Source organism: Zalophus californianus, chromosome 7 (genome assembly GCF_009762305.2).
Source record: "Zalophus californianus isolate mZalCal1 chromosome 7, mZalCal1.pri.v2, whole genome shotgun sequence".
Classification (NCBI taxonomy): domain Eukaryota; kingdom Metazoa; phylum Chordata; class Mammalia; order Carnivora; family Otariidae; genus Zalophus; species Zalophus californianus.
In genome coordinates, this window is record NC_045601.1 from 114832003 (window position 1) to 114851070 (window position 19068).

At 38.3% G+C, this 19068-nt stretch overlaps 1 protein-coding gene across 6 annotated transcripts in view; it reads left to right on the forward strand.

Moving 5' to 3' along the window:
• The window catches only part of FKBP5 (FKBP prolyl isomerase 5), a 122224-nt gene that overhangs the window by 52579 nt on the left and 50577 nt on the right, over positions 1-19068 (forward strand). For 3 of the 6 annotated variants that reach the window (XM_027603958.2, XM_027603963.2, XM_027603959.2), the window contains 2 exons: positions 11503-11632; positions 15268-15412. In XM_027603958.2, coding sequence (XP_027459759.1) covers positions 11528-11632; positions 15268-15412 — 250 coding nt within the window. In that variant the 5' untranslated portion in view covers positions 11503-11527. The remainder of the gene's footprint in view (positions 1-11502; positions 11633-15267; positions 15413-19068) is intronic. The other 3 variants (XM_027603953.2, XM_027603962.2, XM_027603956.2) reach the window with 1 other exon arrangement.

Below are 19068 nucleotides of genomic sequence, written 5' to 3' on the forward strand. Positions count from 1 at the left end.
TTTTTACTTTTTGTAGTTGAACACTCAGGTACAGTGTAAGTCTCTAGATTTTTCAGAGTAGATTTGGAGAAGGAATGTAGTCAACTGGTAATGATAGTTAAGCACTGATTCCTTACTCTAGTGTCTGATATTTTACCATTTTTATATTGACTGCTTTTGAAAATCACAGTTCAGTGTCTGTTGAGTGCCTCTTTTACTCCATTCACTTACACTAGGTGGTAGAGGTACAAAAAATCAATAAGACACATTGTCTACCTATAGACCTGCCTGTAGTGTTTATAGACCTTTGTCATGTGTTACCTTGTTGTCTTATTCTTAGAAATCATTAGAACACTTGGAAGCAAACTGTTTGACCCTATGAGTCAACCCACATTGATAATCTACCACTGTGATACAGGTAGAAATTAGATTTTTCTATCAAAAACATGAGCAAACGTGTTCAAAACAAAGTAATAGAGTCTTACTCCTGTCTTTACCCTTACCAGAATGTAAGTTCTGAGGAGATAGAAAATGTTTTCTGTTGTGCCTTCTCCATTGCCTAGAACAGCGGCACATAGTAGGTATTCAGTAGCTATTTGTTGAATGGCTCCTTATCTTTCAGCTTTTAGCTCAGTGGTGTGTGTACAATGTTCTGGCCACTGTTCCTTTAGGGATATATTTACCTTATCTCCCAGTGGCCTGAATTTAGTTACATGGCCATACTTAGCTGCAGGGTAGGACACTGAAGCTTTATTCTGGGAAGCTTTGTGTCCTGTTAAAAAATAGAGGTTTTATTAATAAGGAAGAAGTGGAGAAAAAGAGACTTGAAAAGTACTGGCAGTCTCTACCATAACTCTTACTAGTGATATCTATCAGATGTACCTTTGAACTAAGGGGTGTCATGACTTGGCTTGGAGCAGGCTACAGCTAGTGACAGCCATGAGGCAATGCGTGAAGTCAAGAAAGTACCAGAGAAAGATTCAGATGCTTACCTGAGGAGATAAAAGAGCAGTAAATAATTTTATTTGAATAGTGGTATGGTATTAAAGGAATGAGAGGACTAGTGCTTTCGAAGTGCTGAGAGAGCTTTTTAATCTATCCATTGGTAGTATTGCTGGCTGCTTCAGGGATGGTTTGTAGTTTTTAAACTGTTCAGCTGTATTGCTAAGAGTCCTAGTAATCAGAAGTGAGGCTTAGACATTAGAAATTTGAGAAGTTTGGTTTTATTTACTTAGTAGTAATTGCTGTATACTTTTATCTTAATTTCCACATAGAGTCTGGTAACTCCCCAACAAACATCCAGACTTCTCTCCTGAGCTCAGGCCTTGTCTCTCTGACTGTCCTCTGGATATCTCACAAACACTTTTTGCTCAACCAGTTTTCTTCCTCTACATTGAAGGCACTCCAAAATGTTTGAATTAAATTGAACAGTAAAATGAAAAGTCCTGATGAGGGGCGCCTGGGTGGCTCAGTCGGTGGAGCATCTGCCTTTGGCTCAGGTCATGATCTCAGGGTCCTGAGATCGAGCCCTGCATCAGGCTCCCTGCTTGGTGGGGAGTCTGCTTCTCCCTCTGCCCCTCACCCCACTCATGCTCTCTCTCTTGCTGTCTTTCTCTCAAATAAAAACAAAAATCTTTTTTTTTTTTTAAAGATTTATTTATTTATTTGACAGAGTGAGACACAGCCAGAGAGGGAACACAAGCAGGGGGAGTGGGGGAGGGAGAAGCAGGCTTCCCGCCGAGCAGGGAACCCTATGTGGGGCTTGATCCCAGGACCCCGGGATCATGACCTGAGCCTAAGGCAGACGCTTAACGACTGAGCCACCCAGGTGCCCCAATAAAATCTTTTTTTTAAAATTTTTTTTAAAGAAATTTCAGTGGTTTTAAATTAACCTTAGCAATTTATTAAAAAAAAAATTCCTGGGGTGCCTGGGTGGCTCAGTTAATTGGGCATCTGCCTTCGGCTCAGGTCATGACCCCAGCATCCTGGGATCAAGCCCCACGTTGGGCTCCCTGCTCCGTGGAGAGCCTGCTTCTCCCTCTCCCTCTGCCTGCCACTCTGTTTGCTTGTGCTCTCTGTGTGTCAAATAAAGAAATAAAATCTTAAAAAAAAAAAAAAAGTCCTGATGAGTGGAACCATGAAGTGTTTGATCTTTTTGTCCTAAGTTTAAAAAAAATCATGAAAGTAATATGTGCTTATTGTTAAACTATTTAAATGACCTAAAATAAAATTTAAGAAGTGAAAATTCCTTCCTACTCCCCCTCCTCCCAGATCTCATTCTCCAGAGTTATCTTTACTGGCTGTTTTGATAGTAGTTATCTTTCCAAACTTTTTTTATATATAAGCAATACACACACACATATACACTATTTTCCTTCTGAAAATAAGGTCATTTTACAGATTGCCACTCACCATTTGCTTAATAGTACATCTTGGACATCTTTCCATCTTTTCATGTCATTATTAAAAGGTTATTTTATCTGAAATAACTAAGACCTTACCTGTTCTTTATTATATTTCCAGAGTTTAGCTATCTTAACTCTAAGAAAAAACAATGATAAAAATTAGGTATGTAATATTTGCATAATTTGTAATCCAGTGCTGTAAAATGATTGCACACACCAAAATCTACAAACAGCTGGGAACCATGGTTGATTGCTGCGTGTAATTACAATATAGCACACTGTCACATGTATTATCCCCCTGTGATGTTATCAACTGGCTTTTTTTTTTTTTCTAGCAGCCCAGAGGACCAAGTCATCCCTGGGCACTGTGCACCATAACAATACACTTCATTTATTACAATGGTATTTTCAGTGCATGAGCATTTACAAAATCTTAATTCAGCTGTTTGGATGTTTTCGGTGTTTAGACTCTTAACTAAATGATTCTCTACTGTCTAGATTTATCTTATCCTTTTCAAAGACTTCATTATATTTTTGTAGTATGAATTTGCCAAATTTTATTTAAACACTCCCATGACTGTTCTATTGAGGAAAAACTTTAGCATACTTTTATTTAGCCCTGCCGTTAACTTAGTGGTAACTTGAGTAATCTATAAGTGTTTAATTGATGAACAAATCTACACTTGACTCTTTCCCCTATGTATTTAAGTCTTTCTGGACCTTCTTTTTAAGCCTTTGCTCTCTATTTCCCTTTTACCTAAATCATTTCACCTTTTCCCATTGTAAGCCTAGTGCAGCTATCAAATGGCTCACCTGTCACTTTTGCATCTTTATACAGTCCCCTTCTACTTAACTTGTAACTCACAATATGCTGTCTTTCTCTTATTTCTGTTTTTTAACCTTTAAACCTTTACCACTGCCCAGTGCCTATGGGAGATCCTAGGGGATACACCTAATCAGCAATTTCCCCCCCACAAAATAAAAAAAAATTTGCCAAATACTTATTCATAGATGTCCCATTTTATTCTAAGTAGAATCTCTAAATATTTGAGAAGTAATTGTAGCCACAAAATAAAGACATGTAAGAAAAATGTGCAATCAGATAATAAGAGTATACAAAAATCAAAAACATTGCTTTAAAAGATCCTTTGATCACCAAATGGTGATCTAGAAATTCCATCAAAGAAAATCTCTTAGAATATAGAGCAAAAAGCCAATGATGGATTCTAAGAGAAACTCCAATGTTTCTTAACCTTTTGTGCACATTAGAATCATCTGAGATACTTTTTAAGAACACTGATGCCCTTGGGGCGCTGGGGTGCCTCAGTCAGTTGAGCGTCCAACTCTTGGGTTCAGCTCAGGTCATGATCTCAGGGTCGTGAGATAGAGCCCTGAGTTAGGCTCCACACTTAGCGTGGAGTCTGCTTGAGATTCTCTCCCTCTCCTTCTGGCCCTTCCACTCATGTGTGCTCTCTCTCTTCCTCTCTCTCTCAAATAAATCAATTTTAAAAAACCCACTGAGGCCCTGGCTCCACCACAAACCAATTAAATACAGATTCTCTGGGAGTGGGGTGCAGGCATCAGTGGCTTTTTAAAGCTTCCCAGGTGATTCTCATGTTTATTCCATGTTTAGAAACATGCCTAAGAGATCTAAAGGATAAAACCAAGATGTGTACAGTCTGTCTAGTAAGACTTTGAGGTAGAGGACAGACACTGAAGAAGGAAAAGAAATAAAAGTTGAAACTGCCCTGAGATCCGCAAAGACTCATCTTCAGCAATTAAAGACCAGGATATCAAGGGCCCCTGCAGGAATTAAGGAAAGAAGACAAATACCACAATATATCCTGGTGATAAGTCTGAACCCCAAGAATAAAGAAAATCCTTATATCCTAGAATGGGATCCACCTTGTGCACTAGGGAGGGAAGGAAACCTACCTGGGCTAACTGACCCAAACACCGCTTCTGCTCTCTTCCCCAGACGTGGTTCTCTACTTAATTTCTCTGGCCCGCTCCTACTTTTGTTGATGCTGACCCCAGGCTCCCTTGGGAAGAGCTGTTCTTAGAGTTGATGTTTAGAAAGGCAACTTGCGCCTCTTTGTCTTCTCCTTCAGTCTGATCCCTTCTCCCTTCTAGTTCAGTGACATACCTTTTCTTGTTTTCCAGCTCAGAGATTTACAAATTTGTCTGTAATTCCAGGGCCCTCTTGGAGAAAGTTGATAATTTAGTAGTCTTTCAACCTTTGGCATTTGGGATGGTCTAATATTTTTTAGGTTTTTAATACTAATATAATATTGAGAATAGTAATCCATCCAAGTAGTCAGTGACAGAAGTAATTATAAATTTGGTCTGTTAACTTTGCTTTCTTCAGTAACTACTTGAACTGAGAAAGCGAGTATAGCAAAGCATTGTATATATCTAAGAGAGAGAATAAAGGGGGATGTCGTTTGTAGCTATAAAGTGGTAATTCCGTTGAGGATTCTCTTTCCTGTCTTCTCCACTGGACATCTGAGCCTTCGGTACCTGAAGAATTGATGCAGCAGGCCCTGCTGGAGGCTGGGCTCAGCACTTTGGATGTACACTGTGGATGTACCCTAGAAATGAGCAAGGCACCTTCAGTTAAGGGGAAAGTAGAAGGATCAAAGAGTTAAGTCTGGCTGACCGTTCTGTTAATTTCTGTCTGCTCTGGCCTCAGATTTCTTTTTTTTTTTTTTTTAAGATTTTATTTATTTATTAGAATGCATGAGGGGGGGGGTGGGAGGGGCAGAGGGAGAAGTAAGCTCCCCGCTGAGCAGGGAGCCGCACACGAGCCTCCATCCCAGGACTCTGAGGTTATCCAGGACTCCAAGATTATGACCAGAGTTGAAGGCAGAAGCTTAGCTGACTGAGCCACCCAGACCCCCTCTTTTTTTTTTAATTGTGCTTAAATGTATGTAACATAAAATTTACAGTTTTTTACCAGTATTAAATGTACAGTGCAGTGACAGTGAGTACATTTACACTATTGTGCAATTACTACCACTTTTGTTCTCCAGAACTTTTTCACCTTCCCAAACAGAAACTCTGCACCCATTAAACAACTGTCCATACTCCCTTTCTCCAGCCCCTAGTAATCTCTATTCTACTTTTCTGTCTCTATGAAGTTGCCTACTCTAGATACCTCATATAAGTAGAGTCCTAGGGGTGCCTGGGTGGCTCAGTCTGCTGGGCGTCCGCCTTCGGCTCAGGTCATGGTCCTGGGGTCCTGGGATCGAGTCCTGTGTCAGGCCTCTTGCTCAGCAGGGAGCTTGCTTCTCCCTCTCCCTGCTCTGCCTGCCGCTCCCCCTGCTTGTGCTCTGTCTCTGACAAATAAATAAATAAAATATTAAAAAAAAGTAGAGTCCTATAATATTTGCCCTTTTGTGTCTGGTTTATTTCACTTAGCTTAATGTTTTTAAGGTTTATCCATGTGTTGTAGCACGTGTCAGCATTTTATTTTTATGGCTGAATATTTTAATCATACATATATGTACATGTACCATATCTTGTTTATGGACACTTGGATTGTTTCCACCTTTTGGCTATTGTGAATCGTGTTGCTATGAAGATTGCTATACAAGTCTCTGCTTTCAGTTATTTTGGGTATATGTCCGGGAGTGGAACAGCTGGATTATAATGGTAATTCTGTGTGGAACATTTTGATGAACCACAGAGGGTATACCATTTTATATTCCCACCAGCAATGCATGAGGGTTCCAGTTTCTCTACATTCTCCCCAAACATTTGTCATTTTCCGTTTTTTGAAAATAGCTATTCTAATGGGTGTGAAGGTATCTAAGGGGGAGCAGAAGGTGGTGATCCTCAAATATGCCCCTTTGGCATGGGGACTCTTTTGAGCTGAAGGCAGTTGAGGTCTAACAGACTCAAGAAGAGATTTATTTATTATTTTATTTTTTCTTTTTACCTCTCTCTTAACTGCCTAAAAGAATTTAGAGTGAGGGCCTGTACCTGGATGAGAGCTAATACCAGAGATGACTGTTTATATAAAAAAGACTTATCTGCCTGGCAGGGCAAACATTTGTTGACCAAACGTTTGCTCCTCCCATCATCTGTGAATGGTCTTCCTCCCCTTTGAAGTCCCAGTCCCTCACCGCCTTCTCCTTAGCTCAGGATGGCTTATAAACCTCAGTTGCTTGCGTGTCTGGGAACTTCATATCTTTGGGGTTCCCAAAGGTAAAAATTTGGGGTTTTTTTCTTGTTAATCTGTCTTATGTCAATTTAATTATTAGACCAGGGAAAGAACCTGGAAGGGAAGAAAGGGAAAGTTTTCCCCCTTACATATCTCATTGAGATTTTGATTTGCATTTCCCTAAAAACTGATGTTGAGCATCTTTTCATGTGCTTATTGGCCATTTGTACATCTTTTTACAGGTTCCTTTTTTGGAGAAAAAAAATGTATGGGCATGTGTGGGAGTATTATTCATCATCTTCTTCTTCCCCACCCCAGTGTGGAGGAAGGAAGTTAACTGGGGGAAGGTATATGGCTAAATGTAGAGTGCAGCTTCATATCCATGTGTAGTCTGTCCTCTTCTGTGATCTCGTTTCCTCTGCGTACATATTTATCTCTTTTGTATGCATGTCTTGTCTACAAATAGATAACTTATCTTGACACTCCCATGTGTTACTGGATTTGAATGTTTTGACAGAGGCGTGGGGTTGAAAGTCAATGAGGGCTTTCCGGTTCATCCTTACATGGGTGTTTTTTAAATTAAGATAGATTATTGCATTTAGTTACAAGTCCTAGGGTATGTGTCTTGTGTGTTTTCTTCCTCTTGTGTTTTAGTTTTAGGAGGCTGTGAAAGCCTTTATGGCCCAGGCATCTGTGTTACTTAGAAAGAGTGCTACTGTCATTTTCTGTGCTGCTAACAAAGCATCCAGGTCCTATATTCCCTTTTTGTCTTCTTTCTGAAAACTCTCCTGTTAGAGAGTAGGATAATCTGATACAAGTGATCTGTATTTTAACAGAGAATAACACGGTGAGAAATACACATGGGGAATTAATGGATAACCCTTTAAAATGATTTCTCATTTTTAGTTACATTAACTGAATTTTTCAGTACACTGTTGGTGAAATTTTAAGCGTATTCTCATTTTTCAGTTATGTCTCAGGTGTTTGCTGACTTGCACTTTGGAGAGTGCCTGCTTATCTGGCATGTCCATAACAGAACTGTGTGTTCCCTCTCTGATGTACTGGGTAGCAGTTTCCCCCCTTTGGACAGTTCAGAACAGTGAGCTTTATCATAGATTAATATCCATAGCTACATAGTGATTTTAAATCCAGAATAAACCTAGAGTAGGGGAAAGAAGAAAAGGCTCACTTATGAAAAAAGTGAAACTTTCTCAGTGTGTCTTGCAGGTTTTTGGGAATTGTCTCATCTTACTGCCTTTTTTCATATAACACTAGATCAAGGAAAAAGGTTTTTAAAAATTTTTGTTTGCTTATAAAGATCTGTACGCCAAAGGACATAACTGGAATTAATGGAAGAAACTTGGAAAATTCAGTTTATTTCTTTATTCTTCCAGATTTATCTTGCCTTTGAAAGTTGAAAAGCATTTTACTGTTTTATTTTTGTGTTTTAATTATGCTACCCCTTTTCATATACTCCATACTGCTCAGAACCATTGTCTGAGATTACGAAGATTACTTAAATCCCTTAAAGTGTTAGAACCAAATATGAAGAGCAAATTCCTTTATCAAATGAGACTTATAAAGTTAGCAAATCAATTTACAAGTTGAATTTTACCAGGCTATTGTTTCCAAAGGGTAGGATTAGAACCAAAAGAAATGGCTTTAAAAAAATTTATTTATTTATTTATTTGATGGAGCGATGCATGTGAGCTGTGTTGGGGGTTGGGGGGAAGACAGAGAGAGAGAAGGAGAGGATCTCAGGCAAACTCCTGGCTGAGCACACAGCCTGATGCAGGGTTTGATCTCACGACCCTGAGATCATGACCTAAGCTGAGATCAAGAGTCGGACACTTAACCGACTGAGCTATTTTTTGATTGACAGTATTTTCATTTAAAAATGTAGCTGATCCCCAATTGATAAGCATTAAAAAGAAAGGCACTGTCTTTGGACATGTGGTTGGTAGTCATCCTTCCTCAAAACTTTTATTTTTTTTGTGGTATTTGTGCTTGCACACACACACACTCTCTTAAATGATTTGAAAGTAAGTAACAGACATCATGACACCTCACCTCTAAATAGTTCAGGATTTGTCTCCTAGGAATGAGGGTATTATTCTATGTAAAACCACGATACTGTACCACACTCTAGAAAGTTAATGTTACAAAGTAATAATAATCTAATGTACAGTCTTATTTTTTAAGTCTTTCTAATTCTCCCAAAAATGTGCTTTTATAACATTTTCATCCCCCTAATCCAGGATCCAGCCAAAGATCACACATCACATTTGGTTGTTGTATCTCTTTAGTCTCCTTTAGACTAGGACAGGCCCCCTATCTTTTTTGGGGTGAGGGATCTTTCATAACATTAACATTTTGAGACGTCTAGGCCAGTGGTCTTATACAATATTGCACAAATGATTTTATCTTTTCTTCTTGATTAGTTTCAGGTTAAATACTTTTGGTAGGACTATTACACGTGTACTTCCCATTCCATCACATCAGGAGGCACCGGGATAGCCATGTGTATTATTTTGGGTAATGCACAGCTTGGTCATGATGCAGACCACTCGTGCTAAGGGGTGCCTCTCAGATCACTTCATCGGAAAGCACTTTTCCTTTACTAAGTAATCTGTAGGTTCATGCTTTGAGACTGTGTGGCTGTCCTGCTCCCTAATAACCTTCCACCTGGTCATTTTAATTTGCACATTGATTTAATTCAAGGTTTTGCCAGGGGGCTATTGATGGATGTCAGTTTATCTGTGAGGCCCAGGAAACTTTTTTGTGTCAATGTATTTTTCCGGGAATATGATTCATGACTCCCCAAATATTTAAAAGATATTTTCCCCTCTGTTTTGGAGGTGCCTTCTACAAGTCTCCATGCATTAGAGAAGTCTATCATAAGCAGTTGGTTACTAGAAGCTGGGAACCAACCCTATGCATGTAATTTTCCTAATTATCTATCCTAGCATCACATACAGCTGGGTACTTAATTTCTGTTGTTGTTTGAGAATGCTTTGTTCTGGCCTCTCCCTTATCTTGAGCCAAGCATTTGGATCTTTTGTGTTTGGTATAAACTGTACTAGAAAATAAAGCAAAGGGGCTTAGCTCCTGGTCTTTGGTGTTCTCTTTGAAGATTTTTGGGCACAGCAGAATTTGATTTGTGTCTTTGTTGACTGAAGTAAATTTAGGTCAATTGGAAATGAGTTAAAACACTGCAGGATATTATTATTATATATTGACTTTAGGGAGCTTTATCCATTATTATTAGTTTAATATGGAATAGCTGTAGAAGTGATTAATTCTTGACTTTCCCTGCTCAACCAGGAGAGCAGTGTGGAATTAATAATTGCAGCAGCCACTGAGATGTGTTTTGTTGCATCTGTTGATTGGCCCTTTGGTTTGGTTTGCCTTGCATGAAAAAGTGTCTGTCATTTGGGTGACTGATAGTAAGAGCTAACATTGGAATGTATACTTCTAAAAATACACATTATACCATTTAATCCAGAAGATCACTCTGTGAAAGTAGATGTTATTATTCCAGTTACACAGGTGGGGGAGAAAGGCTTAGAGAAGTTAAAGGTAGCCAACATCAAACAGCTTGTAAGGAGCTCCAAATTCCTTGCTTGTTTTGTTTTAGCAGTCTGAAAGGTGGAGGCATTCTAGGGGATATAAATATGAACAAAGCGTGGCCCTTGCTCTCAAGGATCTTTTAAATCCAGCAAATGTGTCTTATAAATATATGATAGACAGCACATCAAGGGAAGAGCTCAGGAAGCACAGAAAAGTGCAGACAACTTCCAAGTATGGGGTCAAGATTGGTATGATGGAGCAAGAATTTGAGAGGGAAGAGTGTTTGGAGGGGAAGAAAAAGAGTGACCAAAAGCATGGAGATGGGAAAGCAGAGGGCTTGTTATGGCTGAGGAATTGCTCTGGTTTGACTAGAGCATGAGCTGCATGAAATAAAGTAAAAGAAAGGAGTGGAAGCTAGACCTGTGAAAGATAGGTTAGGATCAGATTGTGAAGGGCCTCGAATGCCATGCCAGGGAAGAACCTCATTCTATAGATATTTTGAGCAAGAGATGAAAAATGTAGCCCTGAAGAGGACCCAATGAGAAGCATGATAAATGCTTACATCTTTAAGTTATGATTCTGTGCTAATCTTTTCACATACATTATCTCATTAATGCCTCACAGGAACTCTGTGAACAATGCACTCTCTCCCTTTTACAGACTTGAAATTAAGGCTCAGCAAGATTAAGTTTGTGGGTGTGAGATACTGCTGGAGCTAAGGCTCAGACGGGGGTCATCACTTTCTAACACCTGTTCTATTTACCACTATGATATATTGCCCCCCCTTTTTTAAAAGATTTATTTATTTATTTTAGAGAGAGAGAATGTGTAATAGGGCAAGTGTGCATGAGTGACGGGAGGGGCAGAGGGAGAAGATCTTCAAGGAGATTCCCCTCTGAGTGCAGAGCCCAACTCGGGGCTCAATCACAGGACCCATGAGATTACAACCTGAGCCGAAATCAAGAGTCGGAAGTTCAGTGACTGAGCACCCCTGTATATTGTCATTTTTTAAATCACATCACCTGATAAGTTCTTAATTTTCTGTCAAGAATATCACTATAGGAAAAAGACATTTTCAAAGTTCTAAAATTACTGCTTCTCAGGGTGTAATCATGTTAAGGAATATAATCACTACCAAACCTGACTTGTACTGCCCTCTAATTTGGGACCATCGCTGGATGGGAAACTGTAGAGTTGGATGATGTTTTATGTACATGCCTCATGGTATCAATACATGCTCATGGCACATTTTTTGTTTTCATGTTCAGTGTTTAACCTCATTGGCCCTATGTAAACCTTAGATCAGGGATAGCCCATTCCTACGGCATTTTCAGATGCTTAAAGCAATGGTATTTTTCCTAGCTAAAATACATTTCTTCTCAGCAGGTTTTCTAACTTATAAAAGACCATGACTACTGATGAAGGTGCCAAGAACAATGGAGAAAACCCAGCAGCAGCTGTGGCTGAACGTGGAGAGGATATCACCTCTAAAAAAGATAGAGGAGTATTAAAGGTGAGGTTACAAGGATGAATGACATGCAGGGAAATTTGCTATTTGGAAGGATTATTTATAAAAATCTTTCTTTGTTTCTTTTGGCTGGAGGTGGAGGTGGATAATGTTTTTTGGGGCTTACTAAGTGTTAAACACTACAGCCAAGTTCTCAGTTTTCCATCTTCATGACTTGAGGTTTGTTTTTAATCCCAGATTATAGATGGTGAAACTGAGGCCCAACAGAGTAAATAAGTGCAGGTCTGGGGTCCAGATCCAAGTTGTGTGACTCTAAAAGGCTGTATCTCCCAGTTCTCAGAGTGTACACATGGTTTATTATTTTAACATAATATTTAAGTATACTAAAGCTAGCTGGTGACAATTCAATTTGAGACTTATTAGAGGAAAAAGAAAAGCTGACTTGCAACGTTCAGAAGGATTTGTTTTTACATACAGATTGTTGTTTGTGCAGTGAAGATATTTTTTGAGGTTTCATCAGAGAATATATCTTACTTTTGAATTAGCTTTCCTCCTTAAAACACACTATATTTTTCACTCTGTAATTAATCATTTCTACATGTGTGTTTTTGTGTCTCACAGTGGTTTTGTGAGACAATCAGCCCCTCTTGACTCTTCCATTTTATTTATGGAAGGTGTATATTGGTATTCCATGTAAGTAAGTAAACTGGAGCTGAGCAAGGTTAAATGATTTTAGTCATATTAAGTCATTATTTCTCCTACACTGTTGTTATTCATATAAGTTTTGTGTAATTTTTTTCTTGCTGAAAGATTAGCTTACACATTCTAAATATTACCACTAAGCTGAGTTTTAATATCTCCTTGTGTCAGCAGCAGCAAATGAGAATTTTTTAGTTTGTTTTGTGTAATCTTGCTTATATGAAGCTTTTTTTCTGTGCCTGGATCTTCTGAATATACATGTTTTACTGTTAGCTTCCCACATGCCAAGCCGAATTTTGGAGACTTTCAACTCCAGAAAGAGGGGCTTTATGCCCTAGATTTGTATCATGCTGTCTTCTTTCAGAGGGCCTTTCAACCTGTACCTATATGAATCACTTCTCCCACACTCCAGGATGCTTCTGGAGACAGTAGATATTTTTGCAGGCTGTCCTCAGCATCTCCCTGCTCTATTTGAGTCCTTCTTGTGCACCTTTTCAGTGTACCCAGACAGAACACAGTCCCTAACCTCCCTCCAGCCCTGCTTTGTTCCAGGGAGTAAATCTGAGAAGATTTTTAGGCTTGTAAGAAACATTTTGAGATTGTAAGTCCTTTAAATCATGGGTTTCACTGTGGGGCTTTTGGTTAAGATTAAGTAGGTCTACTAACTGTGTGACCTAAGGCAATTTAGTTAACCTCTCTGTGATGAAATTTCCTCATTTGTAATATTGGAACACTACTACCTACCTCATACAGTTATTGGGATTATATAAAGCATTTAGCACAGTGCCTCATCTATAGTAATCTCTCTTATATATATAAATATAAAATATTAAAAATAAAATATAAAAAATATTTTTATTATTTTTATTTTATTTAAAAAAATTTTTGTTAGTCACATACATAGTCACAGTATATCATCAGTTTTTGTTGTAGTGTTCCATGATTCATTGTTTGCATATTATTATTTTTTAAGACCAAGTCATATCTGGGAAGTCAATGACTAGCTCAGGAGGGTAAAATTATATTGTGGAGCTTATATTTTTAAAATGAATTGAGACTAGATTGTATCCTTAAAGTATCTCCTTAAGGTAACTCTTCACATCTTCCATTTTTCCCAGTCCAGAGCCCCTAGCAACTAACATTCTACTCTCTGTTTTTGTGAGTTCAGCTTTTTTAGATTCCACATATAAGTGAGATCATACAGGATTTGTATTTCCCTATCACTTAGCATAATGCTCTCAAGGTCCTTCCATGTTGTCACAGATGGCAAGATTTCATTCTTTTTTGTGGCTGAATTAACATTTCACTGTGTATATATGTACCACATTTTCTTTATCCACTCATCTATCTGTGGACACTGAGGTTGTTTGCATAGCTTAAGTGTTGTAAATAGTGCTTCACTGAACATGGTGGTACATATATCTTTTTGAACATTTTCCTTGGAGAAATACCAGAAGTGGAATTGCTGGATCATATGGTAGTTCTATTTTTAATTTTTTGAGGAACTTCACACTGTTTTCCACAATGGCTACACCAGTTACATTCCCACCACGAGTACATGTGTTCTCTTTTCCCTACAACCTTACCAGCATTTACTATTTCTTGTCTTTTTGATCATAGCCATTCTGACAGGTGAGGTGGTATCTTGTGGGTTTGATTTGCATTTCTGAGATTGTTTTTTTTATTTCTTTTTCAGTTATTTCCTTGTTACCAGTATATAGAAACAACTGATTTCTGTGTGTTGATTTTGTATCCTCTCACTTTACTGAACTCATTGATTAGTTCTAACAGGTTTTTGGTGGAGTTGCAGTAATGATTCTTTTCCTGTAAAGAATGTCTGGACTTTTGAACTAAGAAAGTTGTAGAATATAAGTTTATGGTGTTTATGTGGTAATATGAGGATGGGGCTGGGAGGATACATCTTAAAGAATTTAGGAGTGAATAATTGGATTCTTTGTATAAAAATTCAGACTCTTGCCCTAAAATGATGTTTCTTGGATATTAGCTACCATCCTCTGTTATCTAATAAAAATGATTAATATGGCATAGGTGATTGACAGAATAAATTAAAGCACCACATGCCTGGATCTGATTTTCTTTTCCCAGAACTGACCAACTGCATTAGTGGTCTGCTCTGCCAACAACAAAATAAATATACTGGATTTTATGACAGCTAACTGTTTTTCAGCCTGGAGCTTTTTTGGCATTTGCTTTACTAGAAAACAAGTTATTCAGTATCATATCAAACTATGCAGTGATACTGTTTTTACACATTAAATATTTGTCATATAATAAGAAGTATAATCTGTTCTACCAGAAAATTGAGCTTTTTAAATTAAACCAAACTAGTGGAATCTAATCAAAAGGTAATGTTTTTAGCAAAGGAGGGAAGTAAATAAAATCTCACCTTTGTAACTTTGCTTTAGACTTCTTTTTGAATGGTTTTAAAAGTCCACTAATCTTTTTGGTCTAATTCAGTTTGTGTATGAACTAGTTCTGTGTTTTGAGAGATTTTAGTGTTAAAGCATGAAGCAGGATCTATTGGTTATATTATTATGGTTTTTTTTTTAAAGATTTTGTTTATTTATTTGACAGAGAGAGACACAGTGAGAGAAGGAACACAAGCAGGGGGAATGGGAGAGGGAGAAGCAGGCTTCCCGCGGAGCAGGGAGCCCGATGCGGGGCTTGGTCCCAGGACCCTGGGATCATGACCTGAGCCGAAGGCCGACACTTAATGACTGAGCCACCCAGGTGCCCCTTATTATGTTATTTTGAGGGAATAATTAAATATAGCATTAAAGATTGAGAGTAGTACAGGACAGTTTTCTAACAGGGTTATTGAGGGAACTGGGAAGGAAGCCTTTAGAAAGGACGTCATTATTTGTAAATCTGCCTGGGTATTGTGGAATGGACTGTGCAACCTTTTTATTCTCTGATTAGAATAAAATCAGCACCTTTTTCTTGATGTTTGTCTTTTCTAGATTGTCAAAAGAGTGGGGAATAGTGAGGAAACACCAATGATTGGAGACAAAGTTTATGTCCATTACAAAGGGAAATTGTCAAATGGAAAGAAGTTTGATTCCAGTCATGATAGAAATGAGCCATTTGTCTTTAGTCTTGGCAAAGGTAAGAGATGGTATTTTTGAGTTGTGTTTTGCTTGGATTTATTGCCATTTATATCATATAGGAGCTAGTCGATCCCATATAGGAGCTAGTGGATTTTTTAGGGGGTCCATAATGTCAAAATTGTTTTCTTAATAATACTAAGATGTTGTTTATATTTTTACTGTGTTGACACTTGCATGGAAGGTGCCCAAGCTGCAGTGGTAGAGGCTGCTGGTGCCCTGGCACTAATCTAGGTGCAGCACCAAACTCTACCAGTAATCATTTATGCTTCGCTGCCCTCATTCACTGTGTAAAGAAGAAGAAGAAGGGAAGCCAGTTTCACTTAATGTCCTTGACAAAGTGTAAAAAATAGTAATTTTATTAAATCCTAATCCTTGAGTTTCACATTGTTTTGCTGTTTTGTGACAGATAGGAAGCACACCTTGAGCATTTCTGCATACCCAAGTGTAGTGGTTATCTCATGGAGAAGCACTTGTGCACTTAACTTGAGTACATTTTTATTTGAAAGGGCAAACTGTTGTTATTTAGACTTGATTATTTGGTATTTGGCAGGTAATGTTCTTAAAAGTGAATGAAGTGAGCCTGTCACTTCAAAGGAAAACAACTGACAATATTCCTTACCACCGAGTTTTCAAATGAAAATTACAGTTTTGGGAAATGTGTATCTGCCACTGTGAACTTGGCAGCTTTCCAAAACTTAAAAGACTTCTGATGAGATCAATGAGTTTTAATGAATGTGATTTTAAAAATATTATATAATGAAATGTGTTAACATTTGGAAGATCTTTGTAATTCAGTGAACCAGTATTTTCCCAATACTAGATGTTACAAAATCATGCATGACTAAAAGATCCGTTCATTGCGCAAGCTAGACCAGTGGATTTTAATGTAATATGATATGAAGAGTTCATTGATATGCTTTCGGATTCCACATTGCAGCTAACCTTTATGAAACTACCACTTGTCCAGCTTTGATGTCATATCAGATAATTATATTCATAATTATCTGAAAAGGCTATTAAAGTACTCCTACCTTTTCCAATCTATCTTTGTGGGTTTGGATTTTTTCTGCAGACTTAAACCAGAATTGCAACAGATGAATGCAAAAGTAGGTATGAGAATCTAGTTGTCTTTTATTAAGTTAGACACATTTTACACTTGTAAATTTATAAAACAATACCATTCTCACTAATAAATTTTTTAAAATACAGTTTTCATAAAAATAACTTGTGTTAACATATAATGAGGTTATTACTATTTTTCAATGAATTTGGTAAATAATGATTTTCTTTAATTTTAATGTGGTAAATATCAATAGATAAACAGAAGTTCCTTAGGGTCCTCAGTTTTTAAGGTGTAACGAGGGTCCTGAGGAAAAAAGCCTGAGAACTACTATTTTCAGGTCTTAAATGTGATTTATACTAATTTATTTTCAAATGCTTTTAAATGTCTTTAGTTAATTTAGTTTGTTTGTTTGTTTTTTTTTTTTTAGTCTTGTAAGGAGAATAATAGCCCATACATCAAATTGAACTTTGTGGGCCATGTGGCTTGTTGAAAATTAGTGGCTAGGGGCGCCTGGGTGGCTCAGTTGGTTAAGTGTCTGCCTTCGGCTCAGGTCATGATCCCAGCGTACTGGGACTGAGCCCCGTGTCAGGCTCCATGCTCAGCGGGAAGCCTGCTCCTCCCTCTCCCTCTGCCTGCCATCCCCCTGCTTGTGTTCTCTCTCTCTCTCTCTGTCAAATAAATAAATAAAATATTTTTTAAAAAAAAGAAAGTTAGTGGCTAAATTACCAATTTTTTTTATTCATATCTGCTATAGATATAATAGACTTCTAGTTCGTTCCCAGATTGAGTGTGAGAGAAAAGGAGTAATCCCCCATCCACCATCATGGCTCAGTGTGGACGATAATCCCTTTCTTTTTCTGATTGTACCATCTGAGATGAATTGTTAACTAAGCATGGATCTGGGAAAGGAAACAGCAGATGAGGAACTATGGAGTTAAACCCTTTCTGCCTCTCTTCTCCTCTCCCTTCCTGGTACTCATAGGCATTGGTCATGGCGACTTCTGCTTCCTGTCCAACTGTACTCTCGCCACGCTCTGGTGCTGGCTGTGCCACTGCTCCCTTCTCCGTTAGGTCTTTAGTGAGTTAGTGGTCACGTGAGATTAATCTTGTGTTTCATTATGATACCAATCAAAATCAAATACAGATTCTCTTTCTTGATAAAGCAGATAATGTTGACAGTTTAATTAGAATTTGTCTTTTTGTTGATTTAGGGATGTGAACCTTCAGTGCCACAGCATGGCTGTGGCATCAGTATTTAATTGAGATGATCTCAGAGTAAATGGCCTCATCAGACGTCTTAGACATCGTTGTTCCCACTACCCCGCCCCCCAGATTCTTACTCTACCCTTTGAATTTCTTTCTTGAAGAAGTTGATGGATTTAAGATAACACACCTTCTCTCAGCAGCTGTCTTTGCAAGTAGACCTAAGAATTGCTAATAATAAAGAAATTGCTAGGAACTTTACGCTACCTTCTTCTCTACCCACATATTCTTAATAAACTGCCCTATGATGAATGAGTCTTTTATGTTTCCTGAATTTTGAGCCGAGATAAAATAGGTGACTTCCAGTTGACTTGCTACCTATGACACACCTATCTAGAGAGTGTGGTCTCATGGGGAGAAAAGCATCCACCTGGGTGTTAGGAAGCCACGGGTTCCTGTTTTCACTCTTTCCTGTGTCATTTTAACATGAGTAAGCCACCTAACCTTCCCTGCTCTTCTAAAAAGGAGACATCTATGGAAAGCTTTATTTTTTTTTATTTGCTCATATTTTTCTTTTTTTTTTATTAACATATAATGTATTATTGGTTTCGGGGGTACAGGTCTGTGATACCTCAGTCTTATACAATTCACAGTGCTCACCATAGCACATACCTTCCCCAATGTCCATCACCCAGCCACCCCATCCCTCCCACCCCCCTCCACTCCAGCAGCCCTGTGTTTCCTGAGAGTAAGAGTCGCTTATTGTTTGTCTCCCTCTCTGGTTTCACCTTGTCTCATTTTTCCCTCCCTTCCCCTATGATCCTCTGTCTTGTTTCTCAAATTCCTCATATCAGTGAGATCATATGATAGGTGTCTTTCTCTGATTGACTTACTTCGCTTGGCATAATACCCTCTAGTTCCATCCATGTCGTTGCAAATGGCAAGATTTCGTTTTTTGGGGGGGTTTTTTTTGATGGCTGCATAATATTCCGTGTGTGTGTGTGTGTGTGTGTGTGTGTGTGTGTGTGTATACCATATCTTCTTTATCCATTCATTTGTTGATGGACATGTATGCTCTTTTCATAGTTTGGCTATTGTAGACATCGCTGCTATAAACATTGGGGTGCAGGTACCCCTTCTGATCATTACATTTGTATCTTTGGGGTTAATACCCAGTAGTGCAATTGTGGGGTTATAAGGTAGCTCTATTTTCAACTTTTTGAGGAACCTCCATACTGTTTTCCAGAGTAGCTACACCAGCTTGCATTCCCACCAACAGTGTAGGAGTGTTCCTATGGAAAAGCTTTAAGATTAATCCTGGCTATGATTCCATTCTTGTACCTTCTGTAAAGAGTACAGGGACAAAAACTGTGTAAAAGACTAAAAAC